The 19,553-nt window shown below is 33.9% G+C and overlaps 1 protein-coding gene and 1 pseudogene across 3 annotated transcripts; both read left to right on the top strand.

Moving 5' to 3' along the window:
• The first annotated feature begins 1,216 nt into the window (after nucleotides 1-1,216).
• On the top strand, nucleotides 1,217-4,849 carry LOC149566080 (uncharacterized). Of its 2 annotated transcripts, XR_016362104.1 has the most exons (2): nucleotides 1,217-4,670; nucleotides 4,770-4,849. XR_016362104.1 is itself a non-coding variant. In XM_089819515.1 (1 exon), the coding sequence occupies exon 1, from the start codon at nucleotides 2,255-2,257 to the stop codon at nucleotides 4,583-4,585; it is 2,331 nt and encodes a 776-aa protein (XP_089675641.1). In that variant the 5' UTR covers nucleotides 1,217-2,254; the 3' UTR covers nucleotides 4,586-4,778. The 2 variants fall into 2 exon arrangements, 1 of the variants encoding a protein (XP_089675641.1); XM_089819515.1 differs by having other exon boundaries at nucleotides 1,217-4,778.
• Nucleotides 4,801-6,718, top strand: LOC149566079 (actin-97-like; annotated as a pseudogene). The gene is made up of 5 exons (XR_016362105.1): nucleotides 4,801-4,849; nucleotides 5,000-5,078; nucleotides 5,264-5,648; nucleotides 5,761-6,198; nucleotides 6,322-6,718. The product of XR_016362105.1 is annotated as an actin-97-like (transcript).
• The last annotated feature ends 12,835 nt before the right edge of the window (nucleotides 6,719-19,553 follow it).

The raw sequence follows: 19,553 nt of genomic DNA, 5'->3' as shown, positions 1-19,553 counted from the left end.
ATTGTTAAGACCTTCGTTGTTTTTAGAAATATAAAATGGACATTGAACTATCTACAATTAAAATTTGAAGGTGCACTCATCAAGCAACTTGTCCAAATAATAGACGAAAATGTGTCCAAAAATTGACTTTTTAAACATTTGACCAAAGCTTAATCTATAAATCTCTAATAATTGAATTTTAAAATATCATATATCATTTGTTGTTAGTAGAATATTGTATAACTATATGAAATGTAACAACTTTAATGGACCAAATAGTTATTACTAATCATATAAATATTTGTTATATATAACTTTTATAGTAAACACAAAAAGTAAATACTTCAACACAAAAATAATACTAATTTTTTTTTTACTATCTCACACATTTCATGAAAAATTACAATACATTTATTAGTATCACCTTTTATATTTATGATTTTTAGATTTATGATGAGATATATTATTAATATGATTGACTATATATATATATAGTTGTACACATAATAATAGTATTTGTACATTAAGATATCAATGTTTATTTCATAAAGTGAACATATTTTTTTTAAATATATTAGATAGCTATGATATTTTGTTTAAGAAAAAGTTATTTATTTCATAATCATTTATTTATTTTTTCTATGTTGAATATTATCTATTTTTTTAAATCAAAATTTAAATTCTTCTTTATTTGCAAATAGATAATTAATTACAATATAGGAAAAAAATGGGTTTTGACTATACAAGGACCAAAATGCACCTGCACAACTAATTTGTTTGTATTCTTTAACAAATTAACATTCATATGAAAATTTATAATTAATTCATAAAAGTACATTTTGTCCCCTATATAGACAGTGCCAAAAAAATGTGTTAGAAGATTGAATAATCCCTATATCGCAAGAAGGTGATGGAACCCGCTCAGCTATTAATTCCTCTCCCATAGAAAATGAAAAAAATGAAAGAAAAAAATCGTTACTTGATTAAGATTCCTCAAAAGATACCAGTTCTCACGCTTTCATTTTGAATTTTAAAAAAATTATTTATTATCTAACTTTCTGTAAACATTTTATTCACAATTTACACCCCAATCACAAGATAACGGCAACGTCTATACAGCCACAGCCACGAAAATGCACTTTCATACGAAGGAGAGGACTTAGTGAATTTTTTAAAAAGTTAAAAAAAGCAATGTAAAGGAAGTGCATTTTCGTGGCTGTATAGCCACGGGCCAAGATAACAACCCAACTGAGGTAAAAACATGCAACATATTCTTCTGTCGGCAGTTTAAAAAATCTAATTACTTCGAGCCAAGAATAAATTTTCAGAAAAAGGATATTAGTCTTGACGCGCATTTCTGTATGAAACATCATGGTGATTTACACATGAATGGAAGGTAATCAAATGGAAGTGAATAGAAAATAACAGCGATTGCAACTGACAAGGAATGTGAAGTGTTTGGCAAAATTCCTCTTAATCAAACGGAAGAAGTGAATAGAAAATAACAGCGATTGCAACTGAGAAGGAATGTGAAGTGTTTGACAAAATTCCTCTTCAAACCAACGGCTCTGACTCCGTGAGCCTAATCAGATCTTGCACCGAGCACCCTTTCTCTTTCAACAGAATGGATCATACTAATGACCTCTCTGTATAGTCGGTGAGCTATGGAATATTTTTATAGAATGTCATTGATCTCGTATTGATAGACACGCAGGGAGGCAGAGAACTGTTTGGCAGGATGTCTCACAGGGAAAGTGCATTAATCATTTGACAAAATTATCGTGTCATCTACGGCAGAGTCTTAAGAAATAGAGCTCGAGCGATATATGGGCATGAATTCCATTTTTCATTTGAAATTACTTCATGAATGCCTTTGTAGAAGCGGATATGACCAACAGGGGCAGAGGATACCATGCCTGCGTGGAGTAGAGTAAGCTTGGAGAAAGCTATAGACAACTATCAAAATATCAGGGATGATTTCGAGCTAAGAACAAATTCTTACTGCTTGATATATTTTTGGTTTCTGAATGTGTGCCTTTGCCTTTCTGCGCAACAAGCGTGTCCAAAATCAACAAATGTTTTATCTAATGTGACGTGTCCACCAGGTCGGAAAACTTGGTTGTGGCAAGAAGAGGGAGGTGGAGGTCAACAAATCAATCTTCTTTCGGGGGCAGGGTTTTAAGTGCGTAGACTAAAACCTGGTTCAGACTAACATTCACATGTTCGATGTGAAACACTTAGTAAAGAAGAATTTTCTCCCCAGCAGAGGAAGGGGATGAAGGCACCGAAGCTTCAGGTCCAGTTTCATCTCTTTATTTTACAAAAACATATTGAAATTCTAAGGCCACATTCATTTTCAGTTTATGCTGATAAGTCAATGGCACACTACAGTACAGAAGGAAACAGCACATTCCATAAAGATGACGAGGAGGAAGCGGATTGGCACATTCTCAGAGCCATTCAACATAAAAATCCCACTCTAAGACCTCATATGATCGCCAGGTGGACTTCTCAGCATACCTTTTCTCTTCTACAAATGTTAAATACATACCCCAATATGGCTTTTTGTTTGTTTAAATTCATTAAACAATACTCTGGTTCATCTCACATTCTTCATTTCTATTCAACGATTATTTGTATTTTAATTCAATCAGGAATGAAATACAGAGCCCTTTTATTGGCGGGGGAACTCTTTCAGGAATTGATTCTGAGACCATTTGATGTATTTTATGCTTTGATATATGAAAATATGAATACCCCGTTCACAGCCACTTTAGTTGAAGTAGTGATTAAGGCATACACGAAGTGTGGAATGCCTAAAAATGCCTTGGAAATACTTAGTCTGGTTGAGGTAGAGGGGCACGTGCCCTCTGTTTCATGCTTTAATTTTCTTCTCAAAGGTTTGATTGACCACAATGAAATAAAAATGGCATCCAGTGTGTACACCCAAATGAGGCGGATGGATGCGTTGCCTAATGTGTATACTTATACCATATTGATTGGAGCCTATTGTAAATTTGGTAGATTAGATGAAGCGGATTATTTTTTGATGGAAATGGAAGCTCTTGGAATCGTTCCCGACGCTGTCACTTATACTACCATTATCCATGAACATTGTAAGATTGGTCGAACAGAGGTAGGCCTCAAGCTTCTAAAGGATTTAGAGAAGAAAGGTGTTGTATTTAATTCTTGGAGTTACAATGTAGTTATTGATGGATTTTGCAAGCAAGGTGAGGTAAATGATGCAAGGAGAGTTTTTGAGGAAATGTGTACCAAAGGATTAGTTCCCGATGCTTATAGCTACAGCAGTCTTATTAATGGATATTGCAAAAAAGCTGATCTTGTAACAGCATGGCATCTGCATAGTGAAATGGTGGCCAGAAACATAAAGCCGGACAATTTTACCTGCAGTTCTCTCCTATACAGTCTTTGTAAGATTGGGAGACTTGACAGGGCACTAGATTTCTTTGAGGAAATTAAGTGTTCAGGATTTATCTTGGACCGGGTCATGTACAGCATTATGATTGATGGGTGCTGTAAACAAGGCAATATGGCTGAGGCACTGATTTTTTTTGGCAAAATGGTTGAGCAGAATTTGGTTCCAGATATTGTTACTTATACCATCTTGATTCATGGGTGCAGCAGAAATGGTAATCTGGATCAGGCCTTAAAGATTTTTGAAGGTTTTCTTACCAAGGGTATATTGCCCGATATTTTTACTTACAATGCACTTATCAGTGGACTTTGTAAGGAAAACAATGCCAACAGAGCTCTTCAACTTCTGGATAAAATGGTGGATCAAGGTATTGTCCCTAATGCAGTTACTTGGACAGCACTAACTAATGCAGTGTGCAAAGACTACAAAATACAGCAGGTACACAGATTGTTTGAAGAAATGTTAAAGAGGGGCCTACCTGAGAGCATTGATATTTTCAGTAGTTTGATTTGTGGACAATGCAAACAAGGGAATATTGGAGAGGCTCTTAAGCTGTATCCCAGAATGTTGGAGGAGGGATATGTCCCTGATCTTGTAGCATTCACAAGTCTTATAGATGGACTTTTTAAGAAAGGTGATGCACATGCTGCCTTGATGGTGTTTAACAGTATGGTGAAACAGAAAATTCTACCTGATGTGGTTACTTACGGTACCCTGATGGCAGCCTTCTGTAGATTAGGAAATTATGACAAGACTTTTGAGTTTTATTCCGAGATGTTGGGAAGGGGACTTCCACCTGATGTTGTAACTTATTCCATCATTATTAATGTATACTGCAAGACAAATCATTTGCGGGATGCTCATGGCTTGCTCTATCAAATCAAGAGAACAAGAATAATGCTAGATGTTGTTTCTTATACTACTTTAATCAATGGGTATTGCCAAGCCAATAGCATGCATGATGCTCTCAAACTGTTTAATGAAATGGAAGAAACGGGAATATCACCTGATGTTGTTGCTTACACAACTTTAATTGCTGGATACTGTAACAAGGGCGACATGAAAAGGGCTGTGGAACTGCATGATGAAATGGTGAAGAAAGGGATTTTACCCAATTCTGTGACTTACTCAATATTAAAGATTGGACTCTGCAAGACCACAAAGTTCTAGTGAGCATGAAAACAGTTGAAAGAATGGAAAATCAGAGCTTGGTATGATGTGAGCATTAGCATTTTGTAGCTGCCAGGTTTTACTGGTAAATATGTTTTTTTCTTTCTGCAGCATTCTTTAGTGAACAGCATGCATGATGCTCTCGAACTGTTTAATGAAATGGAAAATTGGGGTATGTTCTTAGGAAGTCAAACTGCCTCCTTATTTTAACAAGGAGGATTGTCAGCCCATTGCAACTGAATGGTTATTTTCTTTGTGTTTTATGTAAGTTCTACAACTAAGTATTACTATATTTCATGCAGTTTCCAGTTGATTTCTTCTCCTACACTTGCTTTTTCTCTATTGCATGATATCTTTAGAAAGTTGTTTTTCTGATTTTGACTGTTAATAGCTGCCTAACTGCCTCCGTTGTAGTCAATACTTTTTTGGCAGCATGGCCGATGCAGAGGACATGCAGCCCCTTGTCTGTGATAATGGCACAGCAATGGTAAAGGTGAGTTTGTTAACTTCCACCAGTTGACAGCTATTAAATTCTAGTCATCTTAGAAAGTCTGTTGGTTGATATCATATAGTTTCAGGTATGTTCTGTTATAGTTGCCATCTGCACTAGTTCATATTTATTTAGTTTTCAAGATGGATTCTGTAAAAATTTAAACATTTTCTGTCTTTTCATGCCAGGCTGGTTTTGCTGGAGACGATGCTCCCAGGGCATTTTTTTCCAGTATCATGGGAAGACCTCGACACTGGAGTTGTGGTGGGGATGGGAACAAACGATGTGTGTGTAGGTGACGAGGTTCAATCTAAAAGAGGTATCCTTACATTGAAGTACCCTATTGAGCATGGAATTGTGTCCAACTGGGATGATATGGAGAAGATTTGGCACCACACATTTTATAATGAGCTTCAAGTTGTTCCAGAAGAACATGTTCTCCTCACTGATGCACCTCTTAACCCAAACATAAACAGGGAGAATGAATAAGATTATGTTTGAGACATTCAATACACCGGCAATGCAAGTTGCAATTTAAGCTGTTCTTTCTCTATGCAAGTGGTCGTACAATCGGTGAGTGTGTCTTCCATAATCTTGCAACAGAAAGGGCGATATTTTTATAATGCTCGTATATCCTTGAAATTACATTGGACTACTAATTATAATTGTAAAATATATATTAGAGGTATTGTTCTCAATTCTGGGATGGTGTCTGCCACACTGGTCCAATTTATGAAGGATATGCACTTCCCCATGCCATCCTTAGGTTGGATCTTGCTTGATGTAAATAGACAGATGCTTTAATGAAGATCTTGACTGACAGAGGGTACTCATTCACCACTACTGCTGAGCGTGCAATTTTTTGTGATATGAAATAGAAGCTTGCTTATGTAGCACTGGACTATGAACAGGAGCTTGAGACAAGCAAGACCAGTTCCTCCCTTGAGAAGAGTTATGAACCTCCAGATCAACAATGTTTCCTGGCATTGCTGATCGTATGAGCAAAGAAATTACTGCTCCTACCCCAAGCAGCATGAAAACTAAAGTTGTTGCACCTACTGAAAGGAAGTACAGTGTCTGGATTGGAGGGTCAATCTTGGCATCTCTTAGCACGTTCCAACAGGTAATCACCAGCAGTATTTTTAATGTTTCTTATTCTGTGATCTGATAAAATTGTACGGTTTATATCTCCATGTAGTGTTCTAAATTTTGTGTAAATGCTAATGATTAATTTTTTTAAATGCAGATGTGGATTGCAAAGTCAGAGTATGATGAATCTGGAGTCTGGACTGTCAATTGTTCACAGAATTTGCTTTTGAGTTCATTGCCCTCATGAATTTTGGGAATTAGTGTTGTAGGGTTGTAATGTGGCTGAGTATTTACTAGGTGAAGGGAATTCAGTTCTGTTCTTGTTGGAGTCACAGCAAGTTCTGTTGTTAGTGCACTGATGCACTGCTATCTTTGTTTGAACTTTGTTTTATGGCAAGATTTTAGCCCAAAATCTGCTTCTTTTTGTTTCTCAATTATGTCAACTGTGTACTGGTTTGCATGGAGATTATTATTTTAAATCTCCAAAATGACAGCTTGGACGACAAGATGAGAGTCTTATCAATTATAATTTACCGCTAAATTTCACCTAGCAATGTTTTCATGTCAAGTGTATGAGCAATATTTTTATGTGGGATTTTTTTTCTTTTTCTGTGCATGGCTGTGGAACTTGTTTGAATGGTTTGTTATGTACAGTATCAGATTGATTTGGAATGAGGAAATTGCATAAGAATGGAAGAGTAATAAAGTTTATTTAGAAGGAAAAATTTCCATTTCATGTAGTATTTGTTCTTGTTATTATTTTACATTTTATGGAATATCTAAAATCATATAATTAAATGTTAAAAACCTGGGCAAGATATCTGTCTTGTGTTAAATCTGTAACTTTGATTACCGTACTGATCTGATTCCACAGATCATTTCTGGCATGGAAGACCTATATATAATTTTCCTTGTTTAGGCATGATTGGCATCTCCCTTGGATTATGGCATTTAAGTTTGAACTTAACTAATCTTAGTTAGTTTGAATAAACAAATAAAAGCTATTACTCCTTGATGCCGATTATGAGAAAACAATGTAGGGCCAACCTAGATAGGGTCATGTCCCTTCAAGGGACAGGCCCTTTGTTTGCCCTATTTATAAAGGGTATGGTTGTAGATAAAGGACACACAAATAACATATGGACTGCTCCTTTAGCAATTCTGCCCTATACGAATTATTGCAGAGATAAAACAATTTTCAGAATAGCATTTAATACTTTTGGTTATCCTTCATACAAGTCTGAATTATAGAAGATCATCTTCAGCAAAGGGAAAAGCATACAAGGTATTATCTTAGTCTGATTTACAACAGAATTTGCAGAAACGTTATATGGTATCAGAGCCAGGTTGTCGAACCTAGGCTCTGCAAATTAACAATCAGACTTTCATATCTAGCAACATCCATCCATCTTCAATGGCAAGCACAATTAGACCCGAGGACAAGTTTGATGGGAAAGAACACTTCATTACTTGGAAATTCAGAATTACGATGATTCTTGAAGACAATGATGTGAAACAATTTGTTGATTCAGCATCCAAGCAACCTGTTGTTGAACCCAATAAAACTATATGGAGTAAAGGAAATAGGGAAGCCATGCAGATCATATTAGGTGGAGTGGAAAATGAAATAGTACCTATGCTAATGAAACATCAAACAACATTTCATATGATGAATGCATTATTAGATGCATGAGGTTAACAATGCAACTAGAACCCTTGCATTAAAAAGGCAACTAAATTGTATTCTGATAAAGAAGGGAGAATCTATGAACTCTTACTTCCTAAGGGTGGCTAGTCTAAGAGACGAACTTGCAAGTATAGGGATCATAATTGAAGACAAGGAATTAACACTTATGGCTATAGATGGGTTACCAAATTCATGGGAAACATTCTCACAAGGAGTAAGTGCTAGAGACAATCTTCCAAAGTTTAATAGAGTTAAAGGAGATTGCCTACAAGAAGAATCAAGGAAACTTAAGAAAGGAGGAAGATTGAAAATTGAAGATGAAAAACTTCATGTTCTCAATACAAATTCATATAAAGGTAAGAAGAAGTACTTCAAGAAGAAGAAAGATAATCAAAGAAATGACGAACCTAAGAAAGATCTATCCAAAATAAAATGCTTCAAATGTGAAAAATTTGGAAACTATGATCTAATTGCCTTGAGAATACAAAGCAACGAGTAAATTGTACAAACATTACTAGGAAATAAGATAACTATGATCCTGAGAATCATGTATTGTATTTTGCACTATCAAATGAAGTATCAAGCAAAGCATGGGTAATTGATAGCGGATCATCTCAACACATCACAAGATACAAGGAAGCATTGGACTCTATATTTAAAGAAGCTGATGGCGAAGTTACCATCGGTGATAATTCCGCTCATTTAGTCAAAGGAATTGAGAATTGCACCTTGAAACTGAAGTCAGGTAGTTCTCCACATCTCAAAGGAGTACTTTATGTACCAGGAATAAAAAGAAATCTAATCTTGGTTACAACAATTGAAGATGATGGACATAATGTTGCATTCATGGACGGTAAAGTAATAACCTAGTTTAAGAACTCTTCAATTAAGAAAGCAAAGTTGATTGGTCAAAGAAAGGGTTACTTGTATGAACTAAATACAAAACCTTGTCAACCTATTCAGGCCTTAATTCATGAAGCTGCTGATATAAACGAAATATGGCACATAAGGTTAGGGTAGCTAAATTTCAAAACCTTATCAACTATGGAGAAGATGGTAACTAGTTTACCTAAGTTAAATAAAGATCACTCAAGCATATTCAAAGGATGTGGTCTGGGTAAGAACACCAAAAGTCCATTTCATGATAGCACCAGAAAAACTAACAATGTTTTGGACTTAATCCACTCAGATTTATGTGGATCTATGTCCATTCCTTCTCTTGGAGAATTCTGGTACTATATACTTTTTATAGATGACTTCTCTAGAAAAACTTAGATTTACTTCTCAAAGTGTAAAGAATCAAAATAAATCCTTAAGAGATTTAAAGAATTCAAAATCTTAACTGAAAACTTATCAGGACACAAAATTAAAACTCTTAGGGTTGATAATGGAGGGGAATATACTTCATATTTGTTTAAAGAGTTTTGTAAAGAAACAGGAATTAAGGGAGAGTATACTATTCTTTATAACCCACAACAAAATAGGGTAGCATAACGGAAGAATGAAACAATTATAGAAGTAACAAGAGCTATGATATTTGATCAAAATTTAGAATATTATCTTTGGGCAAAAGCCTCATGTACTACTGTCTATATTCAAAATGGAAGTCCTCGCTCCTACCTTAGAGATAAAACTCCTAAAGAAGTCTTTACTAAGGTTAAACCTAATATAAGTCATCTTAAGATTTTTGGGTGCCCAGTATATATTCATGTTCCAAAAGAAAAGAGAACTAAGTTAGAACCCTCCGGGAGGAAAGGTATTTTTTTCGGGTATAATGAAACATCTAAATCATATAAGATTTTCATACCTGGTCAGAAAAACATTGAACTTAGTAGGAATGTAATATTCAAAGAAGATTTAGCATACAAAAGAACCCTAAGTTCTAGAGAACCCTCTCCCTTACCTAGTTCTGAAGAAAATATTGAATCTAAGTTTCAAAGGGAGAACATTGAAGAAATTGAAGATGAAATTCAAGATTTTAATCTTAAAGAAACTCAAAATCCAAAAAAAAGACCACTTTGGGCCATTAAGGTAGTAGAGGAAGCACAAGACTTTGTTGCACCATCTGGAACCTTTAGAGAAAGCAAAAGACCCAAAAGATTTTCTAGTTATGCAACAAACATGAGTGATTTATCTAAATCAGAACCAACCAATGTTTTAGATGCTATTAAACATACAGCTTGGAAGGATGCTATGACGAAAGAATACCAATCCATTATTAAGAATGATGTTTGGGAAATTGTTCCAAGACCTAAAGGAAAATCCGTTGTTTCTTCTAAGTGGATATATCAAGCATGCTGTTGATGGTAGCATTGGAAAATATAAAGTTAGATTTGTAGCCAGGGGATTCTCTCAGAAAGAGGGAATTGATTATGAAGAAACCTTCGCTTATATTGCTAGATACACCTCTGTAAGAGTAGTCCTAGCTACTGCAGCATCAAAGGGATGGGAAGTACATCATATGGATGTAAAAACAACATTTCTGAATGGAAAGATTATAGAAGAGGTATATTTGGAGCAACCTAAAGGATTTGAAACTCATAACCCTAAAGTTTTTGTTTGCAGGCTCAAGAAAGCTCTCTATGGGCTTAAACAGGTTCCATGGGCATGGTATGAAACAATTGATAAGTATCTCACTAGCTTAGGATTCTCCAAGAATGAAGCTGATCCAAATCTATATTATAAAAGGGATAAAGATGATATTGTAATTTTGATACTGTATGTTGATGATTTACTAATAACAGATGATGATCATCTTATAGATCAATGCAAAAAAGATCTCATTAGAGAATTTGAGATGAAAGATTTAGAACTTCTTCATTACTTCCTAGGACTGGAAGTATGGCAAAATTCTGACAGCATCGTACTTAATCAAGGAAACTATACATTAGACATCTTGAAGAGATTTGGAATGTAGAATTGCAGGCCTATGCCTTCTCCAATGGAGACTAATCTACATAAACTTAAGGAAGTAGCAGTAGAATCACCTTCCATAGGTTCTAATCTTACAGATAGATGATTGGGTCTCTTATGTACTTGGTAAATACAAGACCTGATATTTGCTATGTTGTTAATGCGTTAGGTCAATTTATGTGTTCAAGCCAAATGAGATTAATATAGTTGTCGTCAAACACATCGTGAGATACTTACAAGGCACTCTTAATCTTGGGCTCAAGTATGAGAAAGTTGACTTGGACTTACATGGATACAAAGACTCAGATTGGGCTAGAAGTGTTACTGATAGGAAAAGTACTTCAGCATGTTGTTTCAGTTTAGGCTCAGTGATGATATCTTGGATATGTAGAAAGTAGGCATCAATAGCACAGAGTTCCACAGAAGCTGAATACATTGCCACAACAATGGCCTCTCGGGAAGCAGTTTGTCTTAGAAAGTTACTTGTGGGATTATTTGGTCAACCCATGATCCTACTATTATTCATTGTGATAATCAGAGTTCCATCAAGCTTTCTATGAATCCAATTTTTCATTACAGTTCCAAGCATATTGAAATTCCTTACCATTATGTAAGAGATATGGTAGATAGGAATATTGTAAAATTAGAATACATTTGCATTGCAAATCAGACAACAAATATTCTTACCAAACCTCTCTCTTGAGTGAAGATAGATCACTTCAAGAAAAGACTTGGTATGGTTGAATTGTAATACATTTGTATTCTTTAAATTATTATTAAAATATTTTTTATTGTCAGGGTATTGATTGTTATGGGCTTCACCATTTGTATTCATTATTTAAGAGGTGACGATCTCTGAGATAATGAATACTTGTATAAAAGACATTATGAGAGATGACGATCTCTTAGATAATGTGCTGAACAATAGAGAACTACTGTCAAGATCTAGACAAGTTCAAGATCACATTGTGATATAGATATTTCTATGCCTACAAGTCACAACTTGGATAAAGGAGGAATTTAATCATTCTCCAAAGTTTATCCTGTGTTCTGGTAGATCTTAACTCAGGATCATGTTGTGATATAGGAATGCCAATTTAATCATTCTCCAGAGTTTATCCTGTGTTCTGGTAAATCTTAACTCAGGGTCATGTTGTGATAGAGGAATGCCAATACCTATGAGTCACAACTTGGATAAATGAAGAATTTAATTATTTTGCGGATTTTATCCTGCATATTGTATTCTTTGCAATGTTGTTATCACTAGTATCAGTGATAAGTCATATCACAGGTATAGTAATATGACATAGTATCATGTGTTCGATGATACCACATGCCAAGAAGATTCAGATAGATATAGAGTATCAATCTATGCTTAATCATCATAACTGATGATGGTAGATATGTTATCTCTCAGTAGGATTATCAAGTTAAGAGGGAGTGTTAAATATGTAACTTCGATTACCATACTGATCAAATTGCGTAGATCATACATATCTATTCTTGCATGGAAGGCCTATATATAATTGTTCCTTGTGTAGGCATGATCGACGTCTCCCTTGGATTATGGCATTTAAGTTTGAACTTAACTAATCTTAGTTAGTTTGAATAAACAAATAAAAGCTATTACTCCTTGACGTCGATTATGAGAAAACAATGTAGGGCCGACCTAGATAGGGTCATGTCCCTTCAAGGGACATGCCCTTTGGTTGCCTTATTTATATAGGGTATGGTGTAGATAAAGGACACACAAATAACATACGGTCTGCTCCTTTAGCGATTCTGCCCTATACGAATTATTGCAGAGAAAAAACAATTTTCAGAATAGCATTTAATACTTTTAGTAATCCTTCATACAAGTCTGAATTATAGAAGATCATCTTCAGCAAAAGGAAAAGCATACAAGGTATTATCTCAGTCTGATTTACAATAGAATTATGCAGAAACTTTACATCTTGTATGTTGAAACGTTAAAAGAAGTTGCTAGGGTGAGAGATCTATGGGACAAAAACTTTTTTTTTGTTAAGAAAGTAAACCTTGAACCTCTTATAAATAAAGCCGCTGTTAAATTGCAAATGCTGAATATATTGATGCATTTTGTGCAAATGAGTATTAGTGGTCACATATGAAGAACAGGGTTCCCGAATGAGTAAAATAGGCTAATTGAGCCACAAAACCTGATAACTTGAAGAATTTTATCTGCTTTTACAAATAAAATGATGTACTGTGATTCCTAATTGTTGATGGGTTCCCAAACTTTCCAGGTTATGGTATCAATAGCAGATGGTTAGATGATTCCCAATGAACACTCTAGTCTAGCATTTTTTCAAAACGTAGACCAATGTTTCAGCGAATAATATGAAAGATGGCAGCGTGGAAAGACATTTCAAGGAATCATACACCGATTTGATGGAACGGACCTGCTTCTGAAATCTGACTAAAGGGAAGTATTCATTCCTTGTCTTAAATTTGGTTAATAAGTTTACCGTACCAAGTTTTGCACACATTCCTTTGTATTATACTTCGTTCGATAAGGCTTACGGTTAATTTCTTCAGTTTAATGGAGTCTCCTCACATTGCGATTAGGGTTTTTTTTCCTTGTAAAGTTGTTGCCAGTCTCAGAAAATAAGGCTTAGGTTCAAATGCTTTAAAAAGTAAGGTCTACTGATATGCTTATAAAAAGAAGATTTATTGACATATTATTTACAAATAGAAAAATTTTTCATCATGCATCTTCAATGCCTCTGGATGGCCTTATGCAAAGATTTTATTTATACCAACTGGGACTATCATTAAACTTGATGGTTTTAAGTTACACCAACCAATGTCATTTTGGTAAACAATCTTATGCCAAACACGTAAACACATCCAACACAATTGGTTCGTAATATATGTTCAGTGCAGCTTTGGATCACAACTAATATGCATAGATTCAGGTACAAATAAAGCAGTCATGAAAGCAATATAATTAGGCCCTACTTTCCTAATTGCCAATTATGTTAACCATATGGCCGAAGTAAAAAGTTTAGCTCCTAAGGATTTGAATCCCATTTCAATATGCAGACCATTGAAAAGGGAACTGGACAACCAACCATTAATCTTGGTAAGCTTGTGGAACCCAATTTAATATTCAGACCATTTTAATGACTACTGCACAACCAAACTTCATTTGATCATTACAGTAGTCCACATTTTTTATTGTGTATCTTATCAAGTTAGATTTAAGTTCATAAATAGGAAAAGAAGAGTATTCAAATTAGATTCCAGCATTAAATATGCTGCTGAGATCTTATACGAAGACATGGCCTGTTTTCAGTTTGGGCCTTGGCATAAACTTCCATCACGCTCAGTATAGTTCAGCATTTACCATCTTAGTTTATAATGAGCGTGCACCCAGTGGGCAATTGTGAGCAACAAACTCTTTACTAATGGTCATGTTCACAAAGTTGTTATTTTAAAAAAAAATTGTCACGACCTTTGTTGATGTCTTGGGAAGGAAAGTGACTAGTAAACTAGATGCAAATATATTCATCCATAGTTCAATAGCAAGAGGATGAGATGTGATCACACTACTATTTTAAAAAGGGTTGGACGAGCCTTTAAAAGAAGGTTTTTAATCATCAATGAAGAGTAGTAAATATTGGTCTCTTTTACTTTCACTAGAGTTATTTTTGAACATCAAGAAGGATTTCCAACATCAATGAGAGAATTATTTTTTTAATAAGCAGTTATATTTTATTTATTTAGTAGGTGGGAGGATTAAAGGAACTTGAAAAATAACTTGTGTATTTATGGATTTACAATAATTAGGAGTTGAAATTAGTTTTGCATGATCCTTTAGTTTGAGGAATGCTGACTTTCCTTTGAATATTTATAAAAGGGAGTTGCTTCTTATGGAAGTAACTTGTGAAAAAGAAAAAATGAATGGAATAGTCATTAAAAAATAAATCTATATTGAATAAAATCAATGGAGAATGTAAGGAAAATTTTGTTCAGAAACATACAGCAAAAAGTGGTAAAATCACATAGAATTCAATATATTTTTAAATGACGGTGTGCAGCAATAATAAAGGTTCATATAACTATCATAAACTAACATGCACAAGAAAATCACTTTAATTACCAAGTCTTCTTCTCTCCATGTTGCTTGGATTGCTGGCCCATCTTTCATGCTTTGGCATATCTGATTGGAGAGGAATCGTCGCATATTCCAAAATGTTCGGCTTGGTCTTTTGCATCTTTGGTGGAAAATATCACATTCTCTTCAGGACACTATTCTTGTGAAGTGTGAGCTTGATGGGGGTATGGATCCGGTTGATCTTGCTATTTGTAATCGCCTCAATTTTCATCTTCAGGATGGGGCTGCAGCTCATAGGTTTCCTTCTATGTCCAGGCAGCTTCACCATCAGAGGAAGGGTTGGGTTAACCGGGATGGGCACTGGACTCCTCCTCCCTGTGGAGTTCTGAAAATTAACACTGATGGTTCTTCCCGTGGGAATCCTGGTCCGACTGGTATTGGTGGAGTGGCTCGTTGTAGTTCTGGGGATGTTAAATTTTTCTTCTCAGTTCATAAGGGTGATTATACTAACAATCTCATGGAAGCTCAGGCTATTTTATATGCTATGGAACAGTGTTGCTTGCGGGGATGGAGTAAGGTTATCTGTGAGTCTGATTCCTAGGTGGTGGTGAACATGCTTTCTTCGCAAGAGCTTGAGGATGTTAGTTGGCAGCTGGCCACTGTTGTTAAGCAGATTCTTTTCTTCTCTTCCTCTTTTCAGTTCATTAGGTTCACGTATATTCCTCGTGAATGGAATAGAATTGCTGATTGTTTAGCCAAATGGGCTTCTAGTCATGATCCGGGTTGGAATATTAGGGATATGAGGCAACTGTCCTTTGAGATGGTGCAAGAATTTGATGATCTTGTTGCTTAGGATCGAGCTCCTTGTTGAGCTCTCCTTGTTATATTCCTTTCTGTCTTAATAAATTTTTACCCCTCTTTTTGTTAAAAAAAAAAAAAAAAAAAAAAATCACTTTAATTACACTTGTTACAAACTGAAAATTGGAACATAGCTCTGGTAGGTATTATTGAATGACACAACTTAAGGCAACTTGTAATATTCTTTAGTTAGTCTTGAATAAGAAATAATAATGATGAACAAACATTATGTTATTATTAAAGATTATACAAAATATTGAAATGCAATCTCTACACAAATATAATTATTAATCAAACTTTCACACCATAGGGAACCTTTGACCCTAGGCCTTAGTCCATTACAAACATCCCATTTTTGAGCCTTCTTCTGAATATCCTTCACTTGTCTTTCACCTTCCAACAATTTCTTGTACAACTTGCTAGTTGTCAATTTAGCTAGAAGTTACCGAAAACCATTTAACAGTTCAAATTGTACTTTCTATTTTTCCATGCTATCTTTTTCTCCAAATAAACAAATTGAAATGTTATTGTTTTAGTTCTACAATAAATACAACATTTTTATTATTGAACTATATGAAAGAAATTACTTAATGATATATTTGCAAGTCCTGATTAACTATTTCTGATTAACCAAAGTTTGAGAAATATTAGTTTGGAAAAGAGGACCTGACAAATAAAACACAAGAAAAAATGTGTTCTATGAAAACTCGCACCCTAAAAGTTTTGAAAAATCTATGAATTCATAAAATGAATGAGGACTATTGAAGAGGAAATGCGGACTATGAGGCTTGACAAGTACAATGTGCTGCGAGGATAAACCATCTACCACGTTTTCCTCTTATCAAGATTGCATGCTAATATTTATTTGCGACATATATTTACGCAATCACATGAATTGAATTTAATCTAGAATTTCTAACTAGGAAATGTATCGTTCAACTTTGATTCACAGGTATTCAAAGTCTTGTTTATTTTCTCCAATATATGAAAAGGTCGGCATTGAAGATGTATGGACTTGGAGTTCAACTAGTTATGCAGATTATCTGATGCAGGTGAATTAGATTACTGAAAAGAACAAATAATAAGAAGAAGTTTATGGGACCAAAATAAGATATAAGTAGAGGGTAGAAGATCTAAAAAGAGGATGTAATGAATTTTTTTGATATGATGATGAGAGTTTCAAATCATATTTTTGGCATATGAAAAAGTCTTTCCTATATTAAAATGATATAGTTTTGTTTTAGGCCTGGTTGTTGGTTAATGTTAGAATTTTCAGTATATATTTTGTACATTGTCCTTTAGTTCAACCCTCTCTCGACTCTATAACTTAAATAATTTTGTTGACATGTCAAACATCTTCTAAGTTCCTAGAATTTTTATTTCTAAATGCATGTATCAATGCTATGTTCTCCATGATCAAATAACGGTTTGGTAAGTGCTTTATAGTGAATGATATTCAAATGCTGTCATGATTTAAGGAATATATTTTTGTCCTTCTATGCAATATTCTTGGTAAAATTTTCATATTTTGCACTAGTTAATGTATTACAAGAAGTTATAAGCAGTTAGCATGAGGCCTTGAATAAAATTTGATTTTGAAACTTCCGACTCAATGTCTTTTACATACTCCTAAAGAAAGTTCAATCTCATAAATGAGGGATTGACCTAACATTAATATTGACCAAGATACAAAGAACAATGTTTGGTTTATATTGAAATAAAATGTTTAACTTTCACGCAAAATTATGTTATTTGCACACTATAATTTTACACTACAAATCAAATTGAATCCTATAAGATGCAAACATAAATTACACTTTTCATCTATTATAAAGAAGTACATTGTACCTAAAATATCAGTTAAGGTTTTGCAAAGAATTCAAACAAGGGTTTCATAAAGAACAACAACGAGGGAAACTAATAGCCAAGGAGGACCTAGTGCCACCAAGTAAAAGACAAAGTGCTATGTTAGTTTTCAATTAATTTGTTGGGTTTAGGTAGTTAAAAAGCTGTGTCAAAAAAATTCTTGTTTCTTTTTTATTTCCACTAATTTATTTTTGCTTTTTCTATCAAATAATTCAAAACAATATGAGAACAAATCAACATTGACACCATACAAAAAACATTATGAGGTTCAACCTAGTTGAAGGTGAAGGAAACTTAGGAGTGGTTTATCACGAGCCTAATATAAAGGAAGCCCATTTTTTAGTGGGAAACAACAAATTTATTGCTCAAGTATAATGAGGTGGGCATAGTATTCAACAATAACGTCCCAAATTAGTTGTAGGGCCAATGTTAAACCTGTTTCTACTAAGAGAGTCATAAACAATCTAGAAACATAGCCACAACACCTCAACCTATGGCAACAATATTATGTTTAAGAATTTCTAATAACATATTTTATTCGAAAACATGTAGGCAACATAGGTGAAAGATTGATACTGATAATTGTAAAATCAAAGAAAAGGTATCTTAAGGCATAGGAAAATATGAAAAAGTAAAGACAAATACAATAGAACCAATTTGCAACAATTCTATGGAAAGTAAACAAAACCTCTAACAAGATTGACCAAACTAGAGTGGAACAAACATGGTAGAAAGAGAATGAAATTGAGGGGTTACAAGTACAAACATAAACTAAATAAGAACTCTAAATCAAATCTTAACCAAACAAAAATATGCACAACAAACAAAGTTGATTTTTTTTTATCTAGGCCAACTTCAACACTATTAATGTAGTCTTCTGATATATACGTGGAGAAGCTCATGGAAATAAGAAAAAGGATTGAGTCTATAGAAGCAAGGAATTGGGAAGAGGAGAACATAGAGTATGAAGTTGTATTGTATACAAAGAAAAAAGATAGAGAAAAAAAACTTAAGGAGAAAATATTGAACATGTCGATCAAAATGGAATAGGACAATAAGAACTAGAAGCCATAAAATAATAAGTGGAACAATGAAGATCAAAGGGGAGTAAGGGGTCATTATTAGTGAAAGAAAATAAAGGAAATTCAATCAACCTTAGCTAACATGGTCTATAGAGTCTGAAGTTAGGGAATAGATAAAGGAGGCCAAATCTTGGTCTCAAATTGTCAACATGTCAACAATTTACAAATAAAAGGGAATTATTGAACAATAAATCAACATAAAAAGTAGGAAAGAACATGACAACCATGGTAGAGTTGCAAATATCATTATCAAAAGATTGAAACATTCTAGAGAAAAAAGAGAAATAACATTCTAACGAGGGAATTTATTAAAGATAAAACAAAGTTCACAAGGAGTATTTTGTTAAAGTCGGATTGTTTTGTTCATTTGTTGTAACTTGTACTAGCACTATTATATTTATGTGAGTTTCAAGTTACTATTGCAATGAATATATATGTGATATAAAGAGGCATGTCCCTTGTTAATATCTTAACTCACATTAGTAATTATTTTAACATATATCACAATTAATATTTTCTCAATGTATTACCACGATTATATAATAATCTTACATATATTATATATTTGCGCGCACGCGCGTGTGTATGCACATATATATGTACACATGTGTATATATACATATGTATACATATACATATATACATAGGTATAAATATATGTATAAATACATACATACATACATACATATATAAATTATCTATATATATCATATATATAATTTCATTTATTTGACTAAGTTATAACATTATCATATTCAACAAGAAAATATGATAGGTAAGCGGATAGATGGAGGAAGAGATATACACACAATAGTTATCTTGAGAATATTTGAGGTTAAGAATATGATTCTTAAAAATAGAAGGCTACTTAAAAGTACACATATCTACTTTGATGAAGATTTGGA

The sequence above is a fragment of the Cupressus sempervirens genome, chromosome 3, assembly GCF_028749045.1.
Source record: "Cupressus sempervirens isolate cs-2001-9-10 chromosome 3, ASM2874904v1, whole genome shotgun sequence".
Classification (NCBI taxonomy): Eukaryota; Viridiplantae; Streptophyta; class Pinopsida; order Cupressales; family Cupressaceae; genus Cupressus; species Cupressus sempervirens.
The sequence above is the reverse complement of the archived record's forward strand: the minus strand, read 5'-3'. Positions and strand labels throughout refer to the sequence as shown.